Source organism: Mus musculus, chromosome 15 (assembly GCF_000001635.26).
Source record: "Mus musculus strain C57BL/6J chromosome 15, GRCm38.p6 C57BL/6J".
NCBI classification, from domain to species: domain Eukaryota; kingdom Metazoa; phylum Chordata; class Mammalia; order Rodentia; family Muridae; genus Mus; species Mus musculus.
In genome coordinates, this window is record NC_000081.6 from 81,884,126 (window position 1) to 81,911,186 (window position 27,061).

A 27,061-nucleotide genomic window follows, 5' to 3' on the forward strand; every position below is an offset into this window, starting at 1 on the left:
AGCTGTCTCCTACATGCTGTTCTGTGACCTCCACACACATGCCATGACAGATTATCTCCCCCAACATGGATGTTAAATATAAACAACAGCAACAACAAACAATAAAAGTGTCGTTCAATTCCACTAGCTCGGGCTGCCTCGCTGGACAGCACGGACCTAGAACAGATCCAACAGAGTAGAAGTGTTGTGGACAAGTGTTGGCTGTCATTCACAGAAACTCTCACAGAGAAAGCAGGACAACACCAGGATTAAGGATTTTGCTCATTTATTCATTCATTCATTCATTTTGAAGCCCCAACTTTGATAGCCCAGACTTTGGTAGCCAAGGCTGGCCTCAGACTGACTAAGGACCTGAGGATGACCTTGAACTCTGTTCTCTTGTGTCCATTTCTAAAGTGCTAGGATCCTAGGCATGTATACTGCCATGCTTGCCCATGACTCAGTGTTGAGCATGGAAATGGCTTCTCTTCAGGACTATAAAGTTGAGCCCATTTTGAGGGCGGCTTAGAGACTTGAATAACATGCCTAGGACAGTTACAAACAAGTAGATTAGTTGGTCTGGGTTTGGGTCCCCCACCTGCTCACATGGCCTTGGTCACTCTTCCTCCATGGGAAGATAGGTCAAAGGAGTTATTACTTCACGGGTGGCTTTGAAGATTAGAGATTAATGTGTGCAGAATGCCTCATGCATGGTAGGCACTCAGTAAATAATCTGTTGTTACCCAGAAGTTATACTCATTTTAAAAATTAATTCATGGGCCTGGAGAGATGGCTTAGCAGTTAAGAGCACTGATTGCGGGCTGATGAGATGGCTCAGTGGGTAAGAGCACCAACTGCTCTTCCAAAGGTACTGAGTTCAAATCCCAGCAACCACATAATGGCTCACAACCACCCATAATGAGATCTAATGCCCTCTTCTGGTGCGTTTGAAGACAGCTACAGTGAACTTATAATAATAAATAAATCTTTGGGCTGGAGCGAGTGAGGTTGACCAGAGTAAGCAGAGGTCCTAAATTCAATTCCCAACAATCACATGAAGGTTCACAACCATCTGTACAACTACAATGTATACTCATATACATAAAATAAATAAATCTTAAAAAAATAAAAAAGCACTGATTGCTCTTCCAGAGGTCCTGAGTTCAATTCCCAGCAACCACATGGTGGCTCACAACCATCTGTAATAGGATCTGATGCCCTCTTCTGGGCATAAAGTATAAATGTAGATAGAGTACTCATATTCAATAAGTAAATAATTCTTTAAAAGAATTCACAATTCACATAGTGGTGCTGAGCATGGGGTCAGGGCCTTGTGAATACCTAGATACTACCATCAAGTTGTGTGTCCAGTCCCCAGCATAGTTCTTGTCCTTGTTTTCTAATCATCATCATCACTATTTGAGAGTGTCTCATACAACCCTGGCTGGCCTTAAAGTCCTGTCTCCAGCACCACCACGCTGCGTTTATGTAGTGCTAGGGACTGACTTTTGTTTTGTTTTGTTTTAATTTCATGGACCAGTGAGTTGATTCATTGGGTAATAGAGCCTGCCATTAAACTCTTAACCGGAGTTCAGTCCTCAGGACCCACATAGTGGAAGGACAGAACTGACTCCTGCAAGTTGTCCTCTGCCCTCTATACATCTGCCTGCCATGTGGCACACATATGACATGGATGGAGGTCAGAGGATAGACAGCTTTGGGGAGTGGGCTCTCTCCTGCTATGAATTCTGGAGATTGAACTTAGGTCATGAGATTTGCATAGCAACTACTTATGTCCACTGAGCCATCTCAGTGGGGCTCAGGGTTACTTCATAAGCCTGTATCGGAATGCTTCCTTGCTGATGGCATTGTGATTAGGAGTAGTTTATGGTTTTGCCTGCCAGGCTAGACTCTGAAATTGTTATTTTTATTTCTAAGGTAACTAATGCTTAGGGTAGTCAATTTCTAAAAATAAATAGTTAATGTGAGTGGACACAGTAAAGAAGCTACAGACATGACGGCTCCAAGATATGGCTAAAGTTTGTAAGCACGAGAGAATCGTCAGAGGCATCCGGAAGAGCTCAGAGCAAAGTGAAAAAAGTAGACTGAATATGGCCAGCACACTGGACATGCCAGGGTTATAGAAGTAGGAGAGGGGAGTGGAGAGAGTGCAGGAAACAGTAGAGAACAGCTGGTTTTTAAGGAGAGTGATATCTGCGGGAGGGAAAGGTTGGGTCATTGGTGTGGGGACTGAGGGAGCCCAGAGGCTTTGGTGAGCTGAAAGGTGCCACAGGAGTATATCAATGGAGCCATGTGTCACTTTGCCAGAGGTAAGGGAAATGACTCCTTTTGACAGGTGGGAACCAGTTTCACAAATTCCTCAGGAATGCTGCCTTTTATCTTCTAGGAATCCTATAGTCCAACTTGAGCTCATTTCTGCATATGCGGATTGCCTTTTGGAACTTGAAAATTGGACAGATAGGTCCAGGTACAGACATGGACAACTGTTTCTGCACTAAGCTGTTAGTGAAGAAGCAAGCTGTGCCACAGCTGTATAGCGTCTCGATTTGTGCAGGACACAGTGAAGGCTGTGGTGCTATCGGTGCACAGCAGCAAGAAGAACCCAAGCTAACTCTGGGCTTGGTGGCACGTGCCATAATCTCAGCAGTGGGAAGCAGAGATCAGCCTGTTCTACATAGTGAGTTCTGAGCCAGCCAGGGCTTCAGAGTAAGACTATCGAAAATAAACACCCTAAAAAAAGAAAAGTACTCAAACTACTCAGAGCTTGACAGAGTCTCTCCTGGTTTTCACAGTGGCTCTGAAGCGATGAGTGCCCAGCTTCAGTCATCTTAAAACTGCTTGCACAATCAGTGCTTGTGCCCAATACACACTCAGATCAAAACCAGTCTGCCCTATCTCTGTTTCAGGCTGGGTGTAGTTGCAACAGAAATACTTTGCCTTTTCTGTGCCTTGGCACAGGGAAGTCCTTCGCTGTGTCATGGGGCAGGACTTTTTTTTTTTTTTTTTTAAAGATTTATTTATTTATTATATGTAAGTACACTGTAGCTGTCCTCAGATACTCCAGAAGAGGGCATCAGATTGCATTACAGATGGTTGTGAGCCACCATGTGGTTGCTGGGATTTGAACTCTGGACCTCTGGAAGAGCAGTCGGGTGCTCTTACCCACTGAGCCATCTCACCAGCCCCAGGGCAGGACTTTTACATCAGCTAATGAGGCAGACAGTAAGGCTCTGTGCTGGCCTTTGAGCTGAAGGGCAAGTAGATCTGAACTCTGCATTGGGAAGGTCATTCGTTAGTGAGGGTGGATGCTGCTTCATGAGGTGGCCTGTTCTTAGCACCGAGAACCTGCACTGAGTTTTTCTGTGGGAACAAACAGGGATTCATCATCTCCAGGAGACTGCAAAGGGACCTGGGTCACCAGTGTCAGTTTGTCTTCCTTTCTACTGTCCTTTCTGGGGGTTCCAGGATAGCTGGTTTATGTCAGCCTGACGCAAGCTAGAGTCATCTTGGAAGAGGGAACCTCAACTAAGAAAATATTCCTGCTAGATTGGCCTGTGAACGAGCTTATGGAGCATTCTCTTGATTAGTGCTTGGTGGGAAGACCCCACTGACTGGATGGTGCCGCCCCTGGGCTGCTGGGCACCATAAGACAGCAGGATGGACAACGCAGTAAGCAGCTCTCCTCCATGACTTCTGTACCAGGGCCGCCCTGAGTTTCTGCCCTGACTCCCTCAGTGATAGACTGTTACCTGCACATAAACCCGTTCCTCCCCAAGCTGCTTTTTGGTCATGGTGTTTTAGAGTAGAAACCATTCCCAAGACAGATGAATTTACTTAATCTTGGTCACCTTTTCTGGGTTTTTTTGTTTGTTTGTTTGTTTGTTTTTTTAATGTATACAAGTACACTGTCACTCTTCAGACACACCAGAAGAGGGCATCAGATCCCATTACAGATGGTTGTGAGCCAGCATGTAGTTGCTGCGAATTGAACTCAGGTCCTCTGAAAGAGCAGCCAGTGCTCTTAACCCCTGAGCCATCTCTCCACCCCCCACCTTCTTTGTTAATGTTGTCATCCAGAGTTTTAAAATTAACTTAGTGTCCTCCAGCCTCACTATTGTTTATTCATTGCTGCATTACAGGCCTCAAAATAGAACCTCAAAATAGAAGCAACAGTCAACATTTACCTCTCCCAGTTTCTGTGGTCCAGGAATCTAGGGGTATCTTGTCCAGGTGGTTCTGGCACGGCCTCAGTTAAGTGGGTATAGTCTGGATGAGCTGAGCTCTGTAGTTCAGCAGTAGAGTGCTTGTCTTCCATGTGCGAAGTCCTCAGCACTGCAAACAGTTTTTTTCCAATGGTACCTGTGAAGCCTTGTGTAGGAGTAGATGCATTCCTTTGCCAGGTGGCTCATTTACAAGGCAGTGCTGGTACTGACAGGCGGCCACTGTTCCTTTCTGCATGGGCTTCTCCCTGAACTGCTTATATGTCTAAACAGCATGGTGATTGTCTTTTCCCAGAGCAATCCAAGGCAGAGTCAACCTGACAGAATATACCTTTGATGGCCTCCATTAAAAGGTCCACACCGTCACTCACCCCCTTACATTAGAAGTCATTGTTCCACATGGTAAAAGGGGCGGGGTCACGCAACACCTTTGGAAAGGGTGAGGTAATAATGACCAAGCATAAGACAGGCTCCTCTCATTCATTCTTCCATCTTGCAGACACGTAAGTCTGTCAGATAGCAAGGGAGCCCTTCGCCACCCTCAGGGAACTTACTGTGTGCGCATTGTGTCACGGCTGCTTGAACTTGGACATGGGTGTTTCTGAATGGGCCACAGAGCTTATTAGATCTCCGTTACAGACTCCTCTAGGACTTAGCCAATGAAGCGTTCAAACCAGGCCTGTTTTGCCTCAAAAAGGCTTGTTTAGCTGTTGAAATTGTGTGGTAGAACTTGACTTTGAGCCTGATGGCTCTGCTGGGAAGCCCTTCCATTTCCTCCTCTTGGAAATGTTTCTGTGGCTGCCAAGATACCCATCTTCAGGTAAGGGATATGAGGCTACAGTCACATAACAGCTCATGACACCTGATTTTTTTCACTACATGGACCTGTCTTTCAGATGTAGACACTTGAGAAACAAACCCGTTGATGGTGCTGTTTTCTTATGTTTTGCAGAAGGCCCTGGGTGTGCGGCAGTACCATGTGGCCTCTGTCCTGTGCCAACGGGCCAAGGTGGCCATGAGCCATTTTGAGCCCAGTGAGTACATCCGATATGACCTGCTAGAGAAGAACATTAACATTGTCCGTAAACGGTAAGGCTGTGGGGAGCCTGAGGTGACAGCTGAAAGCTGCTTCCCTTTCAGGAAACGAAGGTCCCAGCAGAGGAAAATCTTGTGTTGGAGCTTCTGTCCCTTATCCAAGGAGTAACATTAAGAAGAGAACAGGGACAGTGTCCCATGCCTGCAGTCCTAGCACTTGAGAGGTGGAGGAGGCAGGAGCACCAGGAGTGTCACAGCAGAGAACTACCTTCTAAATAAAGTTCTAAGTCTGTTGACTGGTGAAGCCTACACTTAGCCTATGCTCTCTGACTTTAGTGGCCCCAGAATTGGTTCTAATATTGCTTTTTAAATTACATTTTAGTGTGTGTGTGTGTGTATGTGTGTGTGTGTGTGTGTGCGTGTTACAGCACACATGAAGAGATTAGAGGACAACTTGGGGCAGTCATTCATTATTCTCTTGTTCTACCATGTGGGTCCCAGGGATTGAACTAAGATTGTCAGACTCCGTGGCAAGTACCTTTCCCCAATGAGCCGTCTTGACATTTGGGTTTCATGTATACCTGGCTGGCCTTGAACTCACTGTGTAGCCAAGGATATGATCTTGAATTTCTGATCCTTTTGCCTGTACCTACCAAGTGCTAGGATTATAGGCATGTGCCATCATATATGACACTGGACCTTAAATCCAGTTCTTTGTGCATAGTAGGTAAGCACTCTACCAACTGAGCCAGTCCCAAGCCAGCTTCTAGTCTTGTGGGGTTCATCCAGACTCTATGCTTAAGTCACCTGGGAGGCTCTTACATCAGCCCCTGCTCCCCACCCTCACAGTTATAACTCAGGGGAGCTTGACCTTGCTTCAAACACTGTTGGTTTTTGGCATCACATGGGAGTCTCTTCAGACCAAGACTCTGAGATTGCACTGCAGTTTAACTGATAAGAGCCCTATATTTATTTTTTGTTTGTTTTTGTTTTTTGAGACAGGGTTTCTCTGTATAGCCCTGGCTGTCCTGGAACTCACTTTGTAGACCAGGCTGGCCTCGAACTCAGAAATCTGCCTACCTCTGCCTCTCAAGTGCTGGGATTAAAGGCGTGCGCCACCACGCCCGGCTAAGAACCCTATATTTAATAGGATCCTCTGGTGCATGCCCAGCACAAGGAAGGCAGAGGCAGGCGGATCTCTGCTTTTAAAAATAGCCTCATCTATAGAGCAAGTTCCAGGACCACCTGGCTTGCTTGTCATTTAGTTTTTACTCTGAGCAATTGGCTGAAGCAACAAAACCAATATTTAGATTTTAACTTTGTCAATAAAATTACTAAAAAATTTCCATTTTTTTCCCCTGTGTTAACCAGAGAATTCTGGTAACTATCTGCATGGTTCAGGTAACTGGAAAAACTGCCCTTTCTTGTTGTCGCCATGAACCAAGCAGCTGTCCTCAGAGAGTTGGTTTTGCTCTCAGGAGATGCTCAGCAGTACGTCAAGACATTTCTTAGTTATCTTTACTAGAAACAGAGTGAGGGTTGTTACTACGTAGTGGGTAGGAACTAACAACACCACTAAACAGCCACAGGACAGCCTTATAGCAGAGTCACCTGGCCCACGTGTAGGTAGTGCCAGGGCTAAAAAACCATGACATAGAGAAAAAGTAGAGGTAAGGCTCTTCTAAGAAGTTTTTTATTCTAAAGAATGTGTTTTCTTGTTTGAGAATTTCAAACATGCATGTCATGTGTCTTGATCAAACATGAGCTTACAACGGCTGTAACTGCACCCATAAGACCTAAGGAAGATCAAGCTAGTCTAAGAGCTTTAAAGAAGGCAGAGCACGGCTAGGGGACTCTTCCTCCTCTCAGAGCCTTTGACAGTAGAGCCAGACTCCATTTCCAGGAACAGAACACCACCCAGAAGAACAGAGGGACAGATAAATATAGATAGAGATCCGAAGTCACTCTCTATCAGAAGACGTACTGGTAAGCTGCCCTAGTTTTGCTCACTGTCAGCTGTACATCATATACTGTATTAGAGTGTGTTCATCTCAGGCCACACTGAGGTCACCTATTGTGGAGGTGAGCGCCTTTACTTGCTGAGCCTTCTAAGCAGCCCAGTGTCGGGCTGGTCTTTGTTTAAAGAGCATTTCAGGCATTTCTTTCAAGGTTTTAGTGCTATTTTTCAGCTCTCTTGAGCCCAGAAAGAGAGGTTATATTCTATACAGTGAGTCACTGCCACCCACCTGCCTGGGATATGCTGCTGCAAAGGGCCAGCCTTGCTGCTTTTACTGGCTTCTCTAATGAAGCAGACCTAGAGATTCTTAGAACTACCAGTTGAGCTGAACAGCTAGGACTTTTTTTTTTTTTTTTTTTTTGGTTTTTGGTTTTTCGAGACAGGGTTTTTCTGTGTAGCCCTGGCTGTCCTGGAACTCACTTTGTAGACCAGACTGGGCTCGAACTCAGAAATCCGCCTGCCTCTGCCTCCCGAGTGCTGGGATCAAAGGTGTGTGCCACCACCGCCCGGCCATCTAGGACTTTAGAGAAGAGCTCTTAGTTCAAGGGCTTAGGAGACTGAGATTAGTAGATGGGCCCAGGCAGGCAGAGGAGAAGGAAGGGTCCACGTTTCCTGCTGAGTCATGCTGGGTCAGCAGTAGAGTCAGCATGAGAGCACAGACAGCACACCCTGTTGGATCCTTGCATCTAGTTTTGTACCTCAGCTTTGGGACCTGGGAGAACTCACTTTCCTCCCAGAGCCTCAGTTTCCTCATCTGCACTGTGAGTATAAATGAGTTCTATGCATGAAGTGCTTATGAAAGCCTAAGAGTAGGGACTGGAGAGATGACTCAGTGTTCTCTTCTAGAGAGACCCAAGTTCAATTCCTGGCACCATCCACTATGACTCTGATTCCAGGGGATCGCCAGTCCTCTGGCCTCTACAGATACCTATTTGCACATGTCCACACACACATAAACAATCCCAGGATTTAGGGCTCTAGTCACATAACACTGACCTTTGGTCACAGACTGGAGAGCATGGTAGGCTGGGAATGGGCTGGGTTATTACCAGAGGGCAGGGAAGGGCTTTGGGGTGTGGGTTTCGGGATGTTTGTGTGTGTGGTAATGAGGACCAAGTAAAGGTCCTAGCACCTCCTGCTCTGCATCTGAGCTACTTCCAGTTCCAAAACATATGCCCTGTACAGGGCTTATCAGTCTAATTATACCTCAGTAAAGCGGCCTCTCAGGATGCCTTTGCTTGTTTGAGGAGGGAAAGTCTTGCTCTGTAGCCCTGACCAGCCTTAACTGTTCGGCTCATCTTACACTGTGTCAGTCCTGTCACCTCAGCCTCCTGAATGCTGAGAGCACAGAGCTACTGTGTCCTATCTTAATAAAGCTGTTTGAAAATAAGAGAACGATGTCAAGCTGGTGGCAGGTATCTACAAATTCTAGTGTACCTGTAATTCTAACACTCATGAAGTCAAGATAGTTGGTTCTTGAGCTTGCAGCCAATCTGGGCTATAAAGTAAATTCCTAGTCCTGCCCCCCTGCCCTCTACCCCCGACCCAAAAAACAAAACAAAACAAAACAAAAAACAGGACAAAGGGTCTAGAGAGAGTTAAGTACTTACTGCTGATCTTCTAGAGATCCCAAGTTTGGTTCCCAGAACTCACATAGCAGCTCACAATCACTTGTAACTTCAGTTTAAGAAGATCCAATTTGGGTGGTGGAGCACGCCTTTAATCCCAGCACTTGGGAGGCAGAGGCAGGCAGATTTCTGAGTTCGAGGCCAGCTTGGTCCACAGAGTGAGTTCCAGGACAGACAGAGCTATACAGAGAAACCCTGTCTTGAAAATCAAAGAAGAAGGAGGAGGAGAAGGAAGAAGAAGAAGAAGAGGAAGAGGAGGAGGAGGAGGAGAAGATCCAATATCACTTCCTCTTCTGGCCTCTTTGGGTTCTACATGCACACATGATGCACACATACGCACAAAAACACACATGCCCATAAAATAAAAATAATTTTTAAATTAAACAGCAACACATTCACACACACAAATAGCCAGGTATAGTATGTAGGCATGTAATGCCAGCATTAGGAATGCTGAGGTAGAAGACTGAGGTATGAGAATCATAAGTTGGGGGCTAGCCTAAGCTATAGAGAGCATTCTCTATCTTGAAAACAAAACAAAGCGCCTGGCAACAGTAGCACATGCCTTTGCTCCCAGCACTCAGGAGCCTGAGACAGGAAGACTGTCATGAGTCTGAAGCCAAGTCTTTTTTTTTTTTTTTTTCTTTTTTTTTAAAGATTTATTTATTATTATACATAAGTACACTTTAGCTATCTTCAGACACACCAGAAGAGGGTATCAGATCTCTTTACAGGTGGTTGTGAGCCACCATGTGGTTGCTGGGATTTGAACTCAAGACCTTCAGAAGAACAGTCAGTGCTCTTACCTGCTGAGCCATCTTGCCAGCTCTCTGAGCCAAGTCTTAAAACCAAGGAAATGCTGTTAGTGTGAGCTTTTGTCTTTAGTCTGTCCTGTACTTTAAGGCAGGTAGAAGCCAGTTTGTTAATTTGGTGCCTTAGTGATAAGGTCAGATATAAACTCTGAGCTGCTGACTCTGTGTTTTAGAGTGAAAGAGCTTGGCCTTTGGCTGTAGTGAACTCTGGTGCTTCCTAGGCAGTTTCAAGTTCATCTGAAGTTTCTGGAATGGTGGGAGGAAGGGGGTGTGGCTGCTGGATTGTGTGGGTAGTCAGCAAGGTAGCTAGGATGGTAGGCAGTGAGTTGACTTTGGTCTAGTGGAGGGCATGCTGGTGAGGAGGAAGTACTTGAGGCCTGGCAAAGTTTGTGCCTGCTTGAGGGGTTGGCTTGATTCCCATATTTATCTTCATGTAGAGAGGAACCATGAACCTTCAAGGAAATCAGGATCTAGGAAAGCACCCTAAGTGTGGAGTGGAGATGGAGGCAGCAGCCACACCTCTCAGTTAGGTGCATGTGAGATCGGCTGAGAAGCCTTTCAAACAGTAGAGAAGCAGGCATCACTTGTGCCTCAGACTTCTGTGCCTAGTGCTGAAGCAAGGTAAGCGAAGGGACCCAAGCCGAGACTCAGGCTGTAAGCTGTGAGCTGAGCTATTAACATCGGTCTCTCAGCCTGTGTCCTTTGCATTGCTTTATTAGATACCAAGAATGTAATTGACATCTGATGAGAATGTGTATGCAGATAGGCACCTGCTAGATAACACACTAGTGCAGTTCAGAAGCAAATATTCTTTGAAAACACTAGGCCTCTCATTTTGTATGTTTGTTTATCCTGACTGTTTTGTATTGTTTTGATTTTTATTTTATTTTATTTTTTTATTATTTATTTATTTTTGGTTTTTTGAGACAGGGTTTCTCTGTATAGCCCTGGCTATCCTGGAACTCACATTGTAGACCAGGCTGGCTTCGAATTCAGAAATCCACCTGCCTCTGCCTCCCGAGTGCTGGGATTAAAGGTGTGCACCACCACGCCCGGCTTGATTTTTTTTTTTTTTTTTTTTTTAAAGCGGGGCTTTATGTAACCCAAACTAGTCTTCAGCTTGCTACATAGCCAAGGATAATTTTAATTCCTGATCCCTGAGCCCTGCCTCCCATAATGCTGACATTCACTTGTTCTTCAAGTAAACTGCAAACAAGCAGAACTTGGGATCCTGCACACAGATGCTTCTGTGCCTGCTCACTGCCACACATGTGAGAGGGAAAAGCTGTGCCAGGCTGAGTCCCAAAGCTACTTCCTTCTTTGTGCCCGTAGGTTGAACCGGCCTCTTACTCTCTCAGAGAAGATTGTATATGGACACCTGGATGACCCAGCCAACCAGGAGATCGAGCGGGGAAAGACATACCTGCGTTTACGGCCCGACCGGGTGGCCATGCAGGATGCCACAGCCCAGATGGCTATGCTACAGTTCATTAGCAGTGGGCTGCCTAAGGTGGCTGTACCATCAACCATCCACTGTGATCATCTGATTGAGGCCCAGGTTGGGGGTGAGAAAGACCTGCGCAGGGCCAAGGTGAGCCCAAGAGGGCTGGTGGCTGGGTGTGGAGTGGGGGAAGGGAGACAGAGCCCAGGCTGCAGAAGGCTGAGGCACTACTGCTGAGCTGCCTGTCAGTCTTTCCATGGCACTGATGGTCTGAGGATGGAATCCAGACCTCATATGTGACAAGCAAGTGTTCTACCACTGAGCCATTCCCCAGCCCTGAGGGTTAACATCTTTTTAAGACTTGCTTTTAATTCTTCCTAATACTTAAAATGAAAATCTGATGCAAAGATGTTAGAAAACTAACAGATTGCCCCTAGTGTTAGCACAGAAAACATTCCCTTCTGTTAGAAAATGCTGCTGCTGGGCTGGGAGATGCTCTTCAGAGGACCTGAGTTTGATTCCCAGAACCCACATCAGGCGCCCGTAACTCTACCTCCAGGAGTATCTGATACCTCTGGCCTCTGTTGGTACCTCCATTCAAGAACACACACACACACACACACTTTTATAATAAATAAGCACAATGGTGGTTCACAACTTTAATCCTAGCACTTGGGAGGTAGACGAAGCCCAGCCTGTTTTACATTGTGAGTTTCAGGACAGCCAGGGCTACACGGAGAATCCTTATTTTCACAAAGCCAACACAAAAGAAAACAACAATAGACAGTACTGCAGATCCCGGTGTGCTGGTACACACTGCTGGTCCTGGAGTCAGAGTCCTTTCTTTCCTAACAGCTCATTTCATATATCTCTGTCGTGCCACACATGTCCTCTCTCCTGCTCTCTTCTGGCCCATGGGAATCAGACTTGGGAAAGGATGGAGGTCCCTGTGTGTAGCAGCACAGAATTGAATCTCACAGCTGCAGGAGCTATAGACTTTCTCTTGTTCCCACGATAGAACTATATGCCGACAGCCCTCTTCCAGGACCTTTCTTCTTTTGTGAGTTTTAAGAAACAGTCACAAAATTCCAAAGGCTTCGTGGCTCTGAAACTGCTACTCAGCACTGAATTCCCCATTTTTACTGTGAAATCTAATTTGTGCTTCTTCCTTCTCCTAAGCATCCAAGCTTATGTACCTTCCTATATGCTACTCTCAGATCTGGCTTCTCCTTCCCAACCCTGGGTCTTGCTGCTCCCCACCCTGGCAGTGGGAGTAGGTGTTCTTTGTGGGGCATTGGCAAGAGGTGAATGCTGGCAGGCCTAAGGCCCAGCTGGCCCAGAGCAGAGCATGTGATTGAAAGTGCTTGAACTACCGTGGTCAGCCTGGCTCATGGAGCCTCTCAGACCCATGGGGAACTCTGAGGGCAGCCAATCTTCCCATTCTAGCCTTTCTCCACCCTTACCCACCCATGGTGTCCTAGGGGGACAGTAGCGCTTTCTACTCAGCCAAAATAAAGTCCTGTCTACAGACTTGCAACTTCCATTCTACCTGTGGAGGGGTGATCATGTTACATGTCTTTGCTGGACCAGAAGCTGCACAGACCAGAGACCCTGGGGAAAACTTCCCTGCAGGACCACAATTGTGGTACAGATTTGACCATAGACCATAGATTACAGATCTCATCCCTTCTTGTATTCAACAAATGTTTACTGAATATTCACTGTATGTTAAGTGCTGTAGAAGGAACTGTTGAGTGGGAACTCGATGGGTATGGTCCTCCCTCCCTCGGATCTCACAGTTCTGTAGAGAGAACAGTCATGGCAAGGGCAGGGAATGTGCAGGCTCTGTAAATTATAAGACAGGGGTCTGATGGAGATTTGGGAAAGGGCTGGGAGCTCTTGAGGGTGGGCTATAAGTTGACACCTAAACAGATAACTGGAGAAAGGGATTCCAGACCGATTAGCCAAGGCCTGGGTGGTGGTGGAGCATGGCTGTAATTCTAGCACCTGTGGTGGAGATCAAGAGTTCAGAATCATTCCCCACTTGACAGTCCGTTTGAGGCCAGCCTAGACTTTATGAGCCCTTGACCCTGTCTCATGCTGGATGGATGGATGCATGGATCGCCCCATCTTTACACTACCCTCCTTCTAAACAAACAAACAAACAAACATATTGAATGAGTGTTGAATATAAAATGGCCCTAAGACAACTAGAAACTTAACTTATACAATGAAAAGGGGTCTGCAAACTTGAGCCCTGTGGAAAGACAGACAATGAGGCAGGCAGAGAAAGACTGTTTCTGCTATCCAGAGTCATGGGTAGACCCTGCCTTAGTCTTGGTTTTCTGCTGTCCTAACAGGACATTAGAGATGAGGGAAGCTCTATGCTCTAGAAGTTCATTTTGTCTCTATTCTGAAGGATGGAAAGTCCAGGGCACCGGGCAGGAACCTTTGTGCTATCGTGGGTGGAAGGGCAAGCAAATGTGGGGAGCTGGGAAGACCAGGCAAGCCTGACTCCCATAATATGATGCCACTCCATAGTCACAGTGTTAATTTGCATTCGTGAGGGCAAAGTCTCTTAAAGCTCCTAATTCTCACTACTCTGTGGCTTACTTTCAACCCGAGTATCAGAGAGATGATGTGAAGATTTAGAAGGGGATCGATAGGTCAGTTCTGCATGTATTTATAATCTCTAGCTAGCCCAGAGACAAGTAGTGATCTGTCTAGCATCACACAGCCAGAGAAAGTGCCAGGCCATTTCAGTGTCATACCCACCCTCCTGCCATGTGTCCCAGTTTTGCAAGTAGCTGGTTTGTAAAAGACAAGGCCAATGTGTTAATTATTAATAAGGAAGGGGCCTCTCTGGTTACAACTTGCCTGTCATTCTTTCATCTGGGGAACCAAGTGGACTCTCAGAAGGATGAACTGGCTGGTTTGAGTTTAAATGAAATTGGTTTCAGGTTTTTTATCAAGTGTGGACCTGCTCCTCTTTTCAACACTAGAGTCTCCCATGGCACTGTTCCTCTTGTCACTCACTGGTCAGCCTCATGTGTCCACGGTCGTGCTTCATTTTATAAAGTTTGCCTTCAAATGCCAGGTGGAATGGGAATATTGGATCCCATCCTTTTCAGTTCAGTGTCTAACCAGGTAGGGCCTTAAACACAATAAACCCTGAAACTGAGCACCTACCCTTCTGAAAGGGTGGAATCTTACACCCTTTTCAGAGGCAACAGCTTTGGATTATGTCAGGATTCTCCAGGTCTGTAGTTGGACAGGCCTTACTGGAGCCTCTGGTTTTCCATATCTAAAGTCGATTTGACAGCAGTGGGCTGTGGGGCCGTTTACCACAATATTATTTGCAATCAATAAGTGTTAGCTGAGAGTCTAGACAGGTACCCACCACTCAGTGGAGAAGCAAAACTAAGATGTCCTCTTGGTCCCTTTGTTTCCCTTTGATAGTCCCCATCACCCTGTACCTTCATAGACATGGCATAGCCCTTTGTTTTTGGCCCTCACTAGAAAACTGAGTGCCAGACAAGCCCTTGGCAATTAGCCTACCCTATTACTTCTACAAGGAAACAGGCAGCGAGCAAGGCAGACTTGTTCCCAAATCACCACCCTGGCCAGGTGTCATAGCACCAGAGCAGTCTACTCCCCTGTCTTTCTCCCTGGGCTTGCCCACTGAATCCCCAGGCCAATGGCCAAGCCCACTGGATTATTTTTAGAAGCCCAGCAATAGAAGACTTGTCTTCACAGTACCAGCATGTCAGTGCCATGGCGGGCAGAGTACAGAGTATGAGATCATCACAGCTCAAGCTAATGCTCTGGTTATTGATTTGTTTTTTAATAGGACATAAACCAGGAAGTGTATAATTTCCTGGCAACTGCAGGTGCCAAGTATGGTGTGGGCTTCTGGAGGCCTGGATCTGGGATCATTCACCAGGTAATACACAGCTTAACTTCCCTTTATAAGGGCCCCAAGCCCAGGATGCACCCTGGGAACGGGGCAGCATGTTCCAGGCCTGCTGCTGACATGAGGCTTGGGAGAGCTGAGCAAGAGTTCTGGTGGCCATGTCATCCTGGGTAACGGGGGAGAGGTAGACAAGTGCGGTTTACAACATGCTGTAGACCATGTTTGGTGGAAGGGATAGAAGTTAGATTTGTTGATTCATGCCTGTAGTTCTTTATATGGTGTTGGGGAATCTTGGATGTACTACTGAGTTACATGGATTAAAATGTTTTTGTGTGTACTGTCTTTCTCATAAGCGTTAAGACCAGTTATTTATAGCGAGCTGATCCAGGGATGCAAAGCCCTGTTCTGACTTTCACAGGCACCAGGTACTCATGAGGTGTAGACAGATATAGGAACAAAATGTTCAGATACAGAAATCAATCTAAAAGTTTTTTGGTTTTTTTTTTTTGGTTTGTTTTGGTTTGGTTTGGTTTTTCCAGACAGGGTTTCTCTGTGTAGCCCTGGCTGTTCTGGAACTCACTCTGTAGACCAGGCTGGCCTTGAACTCAGAAATCCGCCTGCCTCTGCCTCCCGAGTGCTGGGATCAAAGGCGTGCACCACCACGCCTGGCTTTAAAGTATTTTTAAAATAAAAATAATTATAATTTTTTATGGTGCTGGAGTATTGAATGCATAGCAAGCACTATGCCAATTGAGCTATTTCCCATAAGAAATATAAAAATTATCAGGATATTAACTTACTAGTACTTACCATGACCTTGTGAAGTGAGGTTCTGTTATAACATACTTTGAATTATGATTAATATCCTCACCCAGTGAGAGCTCCTGGATAACTGTGCAGTAGGGATGTGGGCCTGCTCCACCATGATGCTCTGCTATTCCATGATGCTCTACCACCTGTATCAGTAGGGAGAGCACGTCCCATCCCTGCCCAGACCACTGCTTAGTTCCTGCACAGTGGAACTCTGCAGGATGGAAGTACTGAAAGGGAACACCAAACTGGTGTTTATTTCAGAAGATAATTCGGTCCATAAAGCCATGTTTAGTAGGCACACCTGTAATCCCAGCATTCAAGAGGCTGCAGCAAGAGGTTGTTGTGAGCTTGAGGGCATCCTAGGCTACAAAGCTGAGTTCTAAAGAGCCTGACCTACAATGTGAAACCCTTTCTCAAAGAGATGAAAGTCAGCCAGGCAGGGGAACACACACCTTTTGTCCCAAAATAGGGGGTGGGGGGCTGAGGCTGGTAGATCTTTGTGAGTTCAAGGCCAGACTGGACTACATATTAAGACCTTGACTCAAAAAAAAAAAAAAAAGTTGTTGCATGTGTGTGTATGAGGGAGGTACAGCCTTCCTTCCATTAAAGGCAACTGTTGAGGACTAGCCTGGTTCGTGTCTATTAGCCATCCTTCCTGTATGTGTGGGATCTGTTCTGCACTTCCAGGATGGCTCTTCTCCCTACTCCATCCCAGGCCTTGATACTGCTTCCTTCTAGAGGAGCTGAGCCAGGCTGACTGTGCTTAGGTCCCTGGCTATGCCCATCTCTGAAACCAGAGCCAAGAATGGATTGCTGCATTGTCCTTTAGGACAGATCTGCCAGGGTTGCACATCTCTGAGGACCAGAGTGTCTCTCTGCAATGGGGCAGAAAGGCACATAGACCTATCCTTGGTTAGCCTGTTGATATGGAGAACACCCCAATCCAGGTATCCCCAATTCCATTTTAGGTCACAGGCTTAGGCCACTTTGGCAGCTCTTATGCCAAAATGTGGGGCTGTGAGTGGTGGCCTGCTCTTTGTCACCTATTAAGCATTCAGCATGACTCTTAAAAAACATTTCCAGGAACCATGTGTTTTAATCACTGTACTATTACTGTGAAGAGACACTGTGACCAATGCAACTATTATAAGAAAACATTTAACTGGGGCTGGTTTACAGCTTCAGAGGTTTAGTCCGTTTTCATCATGGCAGGAAGCATGGCAGCGTGTAGGCAGGTGCTGGAGCGGCAGCTGAGATCTACATTGTGATCCCTAGACAGATCAAGACTCTGGGCTTGGCATGGGCTTTTGAAATCTCAAAGGCCACCTACCTCAGTGACACACTTCCTCTAACAAGGCCACACCTCCTGATCCTTTTAATCTTTGCAAATGGTGCCACTTACTGGTGACTAGCACTGAAACGTATGAGCCTCTGGGGGCTATTATTATCCAAACCATCACACCGTGTGTGTCTCGTGGCTTTACTTTTCTGTCCCTCAGTGTCAAGCTGTCAGCAGCTTGCATTCAGATGGAGCCCCGTCCCTTGCCCTGTTGGTCTGGCAGACCCAGCTCCTCTGCAGCTTAGCTCTCTAATCTGCCTGTTTCATCTCCCTGGTCTTCCCACACCCTGCACTCAGGTCCAGGTGAGCTGCTCTGGCCACTTGGAGTTTTGTTCCCAGCATATGCTCAGTACTTTTCCACTATGTAATGAGCTATGTAGGCACAGGGATTGTGTCACTGAGGATTAGGTGACTACAGAATTGGGCCTCAGTGTTTGTATGTGTTGTGTATGTAGATGGTTGAATTCCTAATGTGATGTTATAAATGTTAGTCTAGCGTAACATACACTTTTCTGCTGGGTGTATGATGGTACATGCCTATAATTTCAGCATTTAGGAGCTGAAGGAGGAGGTTCCCAATTCAGGACCCTGTCTCATAACAAACAGACAAACAAAATATGCTTCTCAACTCTTAGCCCATATTTACCTAGCAGCATTCATAGATTGGTGAGGTCATTGTTCCAGCTGGTTCATTGTGGTGCTAGACACTGCCAACACTAGACAGTTTACTCGAGGCTGAGAGGCTGTAGACCTTAGATCTACATTAACCTCTCCTCCTGGACGGTAACTACATGTGTGGCTGCACCATGCTCACCACCATGAATTCTGTGTTACTCACCTTCATGAGTTATTTCTTAACCTGTGGCTCTTTAGGGATTGCTACTCCCACATCTTTGCATATGGCTGAGACAAGTGACAGGGAGGGAAATGAAGAGTGGTACTGGCCAGCTCTGTCCATCTAGATGCCACCATTGAAGGAAGGTGTCAGCCCTTCTAGCCTTCTCCATCTCCAAGGGATGAAGGCCCTTCATGCCATGCTAATAAGTCCATGGGTAGATGCCTCACTTCTGTGGAGACATGGGTGTCTGTGATAGCCTAGCAACCCTGTCCACATTCAGTGCTGATAGTTTGTAGAGCCTTTCACATCTCTCCTCACCCTTGTTCTTCCTAGTGTCCAGGAGTGGGCTAATTTCCCCAGGCAGATGAGCTGAACCCCAGGTGAAGGATCTTCTTGCAAAATAATAAAATATTGCCTATATATGGATGACATGATATCTGTCATTCAGTCATCACAGTGGTCTAGCGAGATGACAGCTGTTAGTATAGGAGACGAAGATGAAGCCTTGAGAGGTTAAGTGTATTGCCCAAGACCTAACAAAAACAAGGCAGGGTGGGGAGGCAAAAGCCTGGCACACTTAGCCCAGAAGGACCTTCCCGTGAATCTAGCACCTTGGAGGGACCTGAACCATGGGTAGAACTGATGTGGGTTACTGCCCCTGCTTTCTTACCCAGTGTTCTAGAAAGCATTCATACCCTGGCCTTCACAGCTTGGAGAGTCTTTTGGTAGAGCAGCCCTGCCGAACAGGCCAAGTGATGCCTCCAGGGTATGAAGGCCTGGGAGGCAGGCTGTGTACTACTCAGACACTGGAGAGCTCCTGGCATCTCGGTGCTTATTTAAATACCCTGTGGGACAGTTCCTGACAGAACAGTCTACCCTGATTAGAAGCCTGGAAGGCGGACCACTTACCCTGGGCAGTTTACATCATAGGTCTGTCAGGAGCTCTTTCCAGGCTCATCACGGGGCACATTCTGACGTGCCAGTCTGTCCACTTCTTCCCACGTCGTGAGGTTAAGATGACCTGAGTACTTTACATGAGGAGACTGAGGCACGGGGAGGCAGTTACAGACCCAAGTCACACAGTAGAAACTATTAAAGCTATGCATGAGCCGGGCCACCTGGATATGTAGATGTAGTCTAACTGAGGCTGCCCGTACCCCATACTTGAAGAATACCTGGGCATGGCTGGGTGGTCTGGTGTCAGTGGGGGTAGTTCTATGTATCCTTTTTTTGGGGTCCAACTTCAATTCTGTTCTGAAGACTTCTAAGCTTAAGATCTTTGGTTCTTTTTCAGATCATTCTAGAAAACTATGCATACCCTGGAGTTCTTCTGATCGGCACTGATTCGCACACCCCCAATGGTGGTGGCCTGGGAGGCATCTGCATTGGAGTAGGGGGTGCTGATGCTGTGGATGTCATGGCTGGGATCCCCTGGGAGCTGAAGTGTCCCAAGGTGAGGGGAAGGGAAAAACTTGTTCTAGCCTAGCTAGAAGGGAGGCTGGTGGGAATACATAAGGAACTGTGGGTATGGGATGGAAGAGCCAGGCTAGATTCTCTTTTGTGAGGAGTAGGACTGAAGAAGAATACAAGGGAATATAAGCTCCATTACGTGATTCCTCCTTGGATGTGGTGTGTGGTGTGTAGTGCCTGTACTTGTCTAGCCCACTGTTTCAGGTGATCGGTGTGAAGCTGACAGGCTCCCTCTCTGGTTGGACCTCACCCAAAGATGTGATCCTGAAAGTGGCAGGTATCCTCACGGTGAAAGGTGGCACAGGTGCTATTGTGGAATACCACGGACCCGGTGTCGATTCCATCTCCTGCACTGGTGAGGATGGCAGCCCCACAGTGTCTCTACCTCCGAGCTTCAGCTCATGGACCTGAAGCAGTAGTTAAGGTGGTCTTCCCCTGAGGCGGTCCCAACAGTGTGGGCTGAGAATAGATACGCAGAGGTGGGGGTCAGGCTAGAAACAACCTGCTGAACTGATGGAACAACTGAAAACTACTGTAAAATCCCAGCACCAGGGAGGCAGAGGCAGGCAGATGTGAGTTCAAGATCAGCCTGGTCTACAGAGTGAGTTCCAGGACAGCCAGGGCTACACAGAGAAACCCTGTCTTGAAAAAAAAAACCAAAATCCTCCTGAGTTCAAGCAGTCCTCATATCTGTATTTCATATGTTCTATACCTAATTTATTTCATTGTTATTGTTCAGACTCCAAGAATTACTTACGTAGGACCCTGGTGTGACTGAGAGGGCAGAATTCCAGGCAGACAGACTTGAGATGTAAATCCAGTGCCAGCATTTACTTCTTTATAATCGCTAAGCAGTAGTGGCCATGTCCATGATCAATACACAAGGGCTATATGCTCTGCATAGCAGGAAAGCTAGAGTTGTGCTGTGAGTGCTGAGGTCTCTTCTCTGGCATGGGCTTTGGGGGAGGGATACTTGTTGCTACTAGGTGGCCTTGTAGGCCAGGAAGGAAGCGATGCAGCTCGTTGTATGAGAGCTATGTGCACTCCTGGCAGGTACTAGGGCCCACACCTAGGGCCTAGTAGCCTCATGCTTTGGGCTGTTTCTCCGCAGGCATGGCAACTATCTGCAACATGGGTGCAGAAATTGGGGCCACTACGTCAGTGTTCCCATACAACCACAGGATGAAAAAGTACCTGAGCAAGACAGGCCGAACAGGTGAGCTCCTAGGGCAGGGTGAGCACACAGCCATACTGTATGCCTATCCTGAAGGCATGTGTATTTAGCCTGGTATCCCTAGGCTGGCTGCCATGCAGAGGCCCAGAAGTCCCTGCAGGTAGATGACAAGGTAGGTGTGTGTGACTGCTTCTAATTATGTCTTCAGCCTCTGAAAGGCTCTGGCATCCAAATTATCCCTGCTGCAGGTTGTCCATGTGAGCTTCACAGGAAAAGGTGGCTAAATTCTGCTCTTTTCTTGCCTAATCCCCAGCGCCCCCTACAGGAAGCTCTGGAAGTGACATGGGTCTCTTCTGTATAACTGCTCTCTGATTGAGGGAACTTCCCAGCTTCCCCCAGCAACTTTCAAGTTTCTCATAGGTTTCTTTGATGCTCAAACAAGGAAATAAAGGGCTAGGACTTGGTAAGGCAGGAGAGTGTAGGCGAATGGGTAGATACTGCAGGTTAGAGGCCCTGGGAAGCTGAAAGCCGCCCAAGTCCTACCCGGACTACCCTCATCTCTTTTTATCCAGTGACTTGTTAAAAATTCTGCTCCTTACCAGTGAGTGGTGGCACACACCTTTAAACCTAGCCCTGAGGAGGCAAAGGCAGGTAGATCTCTGAATTCAAGGCCAACATGGTGTACAGAGTGAGTTCCAGGGCAGCCAGGGCTACACAGAGAAACTCTATTGCGGGCAAAACTTTTTGATTCTCAGACACTATGTGGTAGAGTGTGCTTATAATCCCAGTACTTTTCCATATCGTGTGTTTCTTATGTCTTCTCATTCTCGGCTCACTGACAGCCTCTTCAAGAGGCTGAGCTCCTGGTGGGCAGGGGCAGCATTTTGGGCTGTTGGATTTGTCCCTCTGTTGACTTAGTTACTGCCTGGAACCTGCTATTTGGTAAGTGGCAGGTATCTGGCTCAGGCGTACAAATAAAGTCTTAAAACCAGTTTCTGCTTCATTCTCTTCCCTTGTGGATTCCAGACATTGCCAACCTAGCAGAAGAATTCAAGGATCACTTAGTGCCTGATCCTGGCTGCCAGTATGACCAAGTGATTGAAATTAACCTCAATGAGGTGAGCGGAGAAGTAGAGTTTGGGGGACTGCTGAGGGTGGGGCTTTTATTTTTTGGCACTAGGCAGGATGGTAGGGGAGCAAGTCCTATCAGCACATCTAGCAAGGCAGTTGGCCCTTTATTCCTAGGGCCTAAATCAGGCAGGAGTTGGGGACAGACAGAAGGACATGACATTCAGCCATAGGGAAAGCAAGTCTGACATGAGTGTCCATTTGCCACTCCAAAACTTTAGTGGAGGCCAAGCTCTCGCCCTGGGGGCTCACTTTGAGTTCTTAGGACAAGCTGCAATGAGTTGGCATCCTGACACCTGCAGGACAGGTATTCAGCGAGCTAAGGAAGGGCTCTAGAGCAAACAGAAGCCAGGCTGTTCATGCCAGTCTTGGCTCTATGGATCTGTGCTAGCTGACCTGCCTCTGTAGGCATCCTTTTCCTAAGGGGGGTGTGAGTGGCATGGGTTAGTTCATGGAGTAAGAGTCTGGTGTGTTGGTGTTTGTGTGCCAGGCACTCTGCTGTGCATGTCATATTTGTTAGTCATTCCTCATAAAAAAGCGTATGCTGTGGCCTGTCTGTCGCAAGATTCCAGTAGGAACGTTTATGGTCTCTCCCAACCCTTGGTACTAGATTTGAACTCTAGGCAAGCACATCTGTGTCCCCAGCCCTCTTTGTTGTTGTTTGGTTGGGTGATTTTTAGTTGTTGTTGTTTTTGAGACAGGGTTTCTCTGTGTAGCCCTGGCTATTCTGGAACTTGCTCTGTAGACCAGGCTGGCCTCAACCCAGAGATGGCCTGCCTCTGCCTCCTGAGTGTTGGGATTAAAGGCATGCGCCACCAATGCCCAGCTATGTCTTCTTTTTAAGAAGGTCTCACTAAGTTTCTTGTGCTCTCCTTGAACTTTGTTAACTAACCCAGGTGGACTTTACCTGGCAGTCCCCTGCCTCAGCCTCTCAAGTAGCTGAAATTCAGTCCTCACCATCAGGCCCAGTTCCTTCAAAAGCAATGTAGTTTCAGAGATAATGGACTCGTGAGGCAGGTGGCTCAGATTGTTTCTGTACCTCTGTCATCTCCTTGTGACCTGAAGGAGGCCCGTCACTCTACCCTTCAGTTCCTGTGTGTACCATGTTGAATTGAGACAGCCTGACTGGGGGACTCAAGTGCTGGGCGACCCCAACCTATTGCCCACTTGTCTCCCATGACAAAGTTTGAGCCCTGAGGACAGAAGACAGTTCCTTCTATAGATATGAGAGGATCTTAGCTGGGCAGTGGTGGCGGACACCTTTAGCCCCAGCACTTGGGAGGCAAAAGCAGGCGGATTTCTTGAGTTCGAGGCCAGGCTGGTCTACATAGTGAGTTCCAGGACAGCCAAGGCTACACAGAGAAACCCTGTCTCAGAAAAAAAGGAAAAAAAAAAGAAATGGGAGAATCTGTGAAGAGCATCCATCCCCACTCTACTTCTTGTCTCTCTGCTCCTTGACCCTGTCTTTTCAGCTAAAGCCACATATCAATGGGCCCTTTACCCCTGACTTGGCTCACCCAGTGGCAGATGTGGGGACTGTGGCAGAGAAGGAAGGCTGGCCTCTGGACATCAGAGTAGGTGAGTGCCTTCCACTTTATGGGTTAATAGGTACCTGGGGACAGTCACATTCATGGTACTTCTTGAGGTCTCTGGTTATTGAGATATTACCTGTGCTTGGGATAGAAAGAATGCATGCTTATTGTACTTCACATGGAGTTTTAAAATACCTCTAACTCTGACTTTTAGCCAGAAATAGCCTTTGAGAACATTCCTGTGTTACTGTATACATGAACATGCACATCTCTATGTAAATGTACTTTTTGTTTGTTTGTTTTGTTTTTCTGTGTAGCCGTGGCTGTCTTGGAACTCACTCTGGAGACCAGGCTGGCCTCGAACTCAGAAATCCACCTGCCTCTGCCTCCCGAGTGCTGGGATTAAAGGCGTGTGCCACCACTGCACGGCCTGTAAATCTACTTTGGTACATTTACACAGATCATGCGCCATGCTGCTGTCTGCACACGTCACACATGCAGACACACTGGCACACTGCTACTGTAGTTCAGCCTGAGTGTCCGTCCAGAGCATTCACAGCCTCCCGCCTGTAGTCACACCGGGGCCTGGTGTGAACCCTCCAAACATTCGAGCACTCACACTCTCATGCTGTCACTGACTCAAACATCTGAGCACTCACACTCTCATGCTGTCGCTGACTCAACAATGTCAACAAGATTGAGAAGCGGGAGTGCTAAGAGTCGCCAGATAGAGCACTACACTTGGGTTCTGGATAAACAAAAGGAGGTCATTTTCAGTATAAATATGCATGTGCCTCCTGCTAATACATGTTCTCAATTAAGAAGGGGAACTTCAAAAAGCAAGTCTTGAACTCAGGACTTCTGGAAGAGCAGTCAGTGCTCTTAACCACTGAGCCATCTCTCCAGCCCTTAACAAGGATTTTAAAAGATCTTTGTTGCTCTGATTAGAAAGCAAACAGAAAGCTGGACAGTGGTGGTGCCTATCTTTAATGCCAGCACTTGGGAGGCAGAGGCAAGTTCGAGGCCAGCCTGGTCTACCGAGCGAATTCCAGGACAACAAGGGCTACTCAAAGAAACCCTGCTCAAAAAAAACAAAACAACAACAACAAAAAACAAAATAAAAAATAAAACAAGCAGAAAACAAAAATATCCTAGAAAATATAATAGAACTATCCTATCAGCTTCCATTAAGCAATATTCGTTATGAATGTGTTAGCATTAGCCTTAAAGTAGGGCACATGCTTATCATCCTAGCATTCAGATGGGTGAGGCAGGAAGATCAAGATCAGGTGTTCAACTTCAACCTGTGCTACGTGAAACCTGCCTCATAAACAAACAAACAAACAAACAAATAAGGTGGGCTGGAGAGATGGCTCAGTGGTTAAGAGCACTGACTGCTCTTCTGAAGGTTCTGAGTTCAAATCCCAGCAACCACATGGTGGCTCATAACCATCCGTAACAAGATCTGGCGCCCTCTTCTGGAGTGTCTGAAGACAGCTCCAGTGTACTTATTTATAATAATAAATAAATCTTTTAAGGAAAAAAAAAAAGGTAAAGCCCTGGGCAGTAGTGGCACACGCCTTTAATTCCAACACCTGGGAAGCAAAGGCAGGTGGATCTCTGAGTTCAAGGCCAGCCTGGTCTACAGAGTGAGTTCCAGGTCAGCCAGGGAAGGCTATACAGAGAAACCCTGTCTCGAAAAAAAAACAAAAAAGAAAGAAAGAAAGAAAGAAAGAAAGAAAGAAAAGCCTTTGGGGTTTTATGTGTACTTATACATTGGAATAAAGTTTGTGCGAAATGGATATAGTATGACCTGTGTTGAGTGCCATGGTCAGTGACTGTGAATGACTGGGTTATGAGTAGCCTTCTTTATTGCTGATATTTAGGTTGCTTCCAACATGTCTATTAGAAATAATCTGTCCCAGATCAGTTGATCTCTTTGTGCCAGGTCAGATGGAGATTTCTGGTTCCTCTCCCCTGACCTTTGACCCTACCATATACCAGGTTTGATTGGCAGCTGCACCAATTCAAGCTATGAGGACATGGGACGATCAGCAGCTGTGGCTAAGCAGGCATTGGCCCACGGACTCAAGTGCAAGTCCCAGTTCACCATCACCCCAGGCTCTGAGCAGATCCGTGCCACTATTGAGCGGGATGGCTATGTGAGTGTTCACGTGCCCCTGCCCCTCGCTTCCCATCATGCCTGCTGATGTGTGTTTCAGGATGGAACAAGCTATGGACTGTTGGGCTAAGGCAATGCAGGCATAGCCTTTCATGCTCCAGGCTGCTGCCTTACCCATTGCCATCAGCATTGTACCTGGCCCTGACAGTTTTCTGTCTTCTTTATCCTCTGTAGGCACAGATCTTAAGGGATGTGGGTGGAATCGTTTTGGCCAATGCCTGTGGCCCTTGCATCGGCCAGTGGGACAGGTAAGCAGTGCATCCTGAGAGAGCAGCCTCTGCTCCTTGGTAAATAGTGGAGACTCCAGCCGGAGCCAGAGAAGGTTCCAGCACTGCTACACATTAGCAGTCCTTGTCAGACGTGGACGGGCACGCAGAGAGCCCTACAGAAGCCCCGAGTAGCCAGAAACTGAGTCCTGTCTGACAGGAAGAAGCCAAAAAGGCTGCATCCTAGAAGCCAAGCTGGTGGCTCTGATGGAGCCTTTTGAGAGCAGGTAGCTGCCTAAGTGAGGAGACTGAGGCCTCAGTGTGGCCTGTGCATCTTCTACATACTCTTAGATGAGACCTGGGGAGCTTGAGGTTGTACCCTGTGCAGTGTGCTTGAGTCCCTTGGAGGACACAGCTTTTTCCTTGTCATTCCCCTCATCATGAATTAGGCATGTACCATAACAAACCAGACAAACTGGCCTCTGGGCAGCCCATGTGACAAGGCTAGGTATCTAATCCTATCCCCTCTGTCCTGGCAGAAAAGACATCAAGAAGGGGGAGAAGAATACAATCGTCACCTCTTACAACAGGAACTTCACAGGCCGTAATGATGCAAACCCTGAGACCCATGCCTTTGTCACATCCCCAGAGGTGAGATGTGACAGGCCAGGTGTTAGCCTGACTACCTTGAGGCTCCTGTTCTTGGTGGGTCAGAGGAAAGGGCGGGGAGGTGGCTGCTTAGGGTTGGCATTAAAGAAAGGCCCAGAGAGTACAGAAGAACAAATTAGCCTCTCCTGTCAGTCCCTACCCCTCAGCAGACACTCCTGAGTTATCCAAGGGGCCTTGGAGAACATGGCCTTGTCAGTCATCAAAGCTCACACTGACTTGGTGATTCCTACCAGCCTCCCTCAGCTTGGGAGGTAGTTAGCACTCTTAGTAGATGTGAGCGTGGACTGTGGAATCTCACTGCCTGGGACAGGTCCTTGCTCTCCCACCTACAGGAGCTTGGCCACTTATTCATCTTCAGGGTCATCTGAGAAGGGTGTGAAGAAGTGCTTGCTTGGAGTTCTTTTCCCCTCCCACCTCTTTATTTCCTATCCCTTCCCTTGTGAGTGACTGAGACCACAGGCGTCTCTCCAGCTCTAGTTTCCGAGTTCAGTAAAAATGTGCCTTTGCTATTAATTACTATGGGCACTGAATCAGCTGTGGTCCACCTTGACCTTCACTAGCATGGGCCAGTCTCTTGACTTCACTGAGTGTTCAAGAAGCTCTCACTGCTCAGTGAGGAAGTGGTTCTCTACTCTTCCTTTGCT

The 27,061-nt window shown here is 47.1% G+C and overlaps 1 protein-coding gene across 1 annotated transcript in view; it reads left to right on the plus strand.

Moving 5' to 3' along the window:
- Aco2 (aconitase 2, mitochondrial) overlaps positions 1 to 27,061 on the plus strand; it is a 42,675-nt gene that overhangs the window by 11,663 nt on the left and 3,951 nt on the right. Inside the window, exons 2-12 of the mRNA NM_080633.2 lie at positions 5,173 to 5,309; positions 11,045 to 11,303; positions 15,004 to 15,096; positions 19,351 to 19,509; positions 19,731 to 19,881; positions 20,638 to 20,742; positions 21,727 to 21,818; positions 23,301 to 23,406; positions 25,365 to 25,522; positions 25,717 to 25,790; positions 26,288 to 26,399. Coding sequence (NP_542364.1) covers positions 5,173 to 5,309; positions 11,045 to 11,303; positions 15,004 to 15,096; positions 19,351 to 19,509; positions 19,731 to 19,881; positions 20,638 to 20,742; positions 21,727 to 21,818; positions 23,301 to 23,406; positions 25,365 to 25,522; positions 25,717 to 25,790; positions 26,288 to 26,399 — 1,446 coding nt within the window. The remainder of the gene's footprint in view (positions 1 to 5,172; positions 5,310 to 11,044; positions 11,304 to 15,003; positions 15,097 to 19,350; positions 19,510 to 19,730; positions 19,882 to 20,637; positions 20,743 to 21,726; positions 21,819 to 23,300; positions 23,407 to 25,364; positions 25,523 to 25,716; positions 25,791 to 26,287; positions 26,400 to 27,061) is intronic.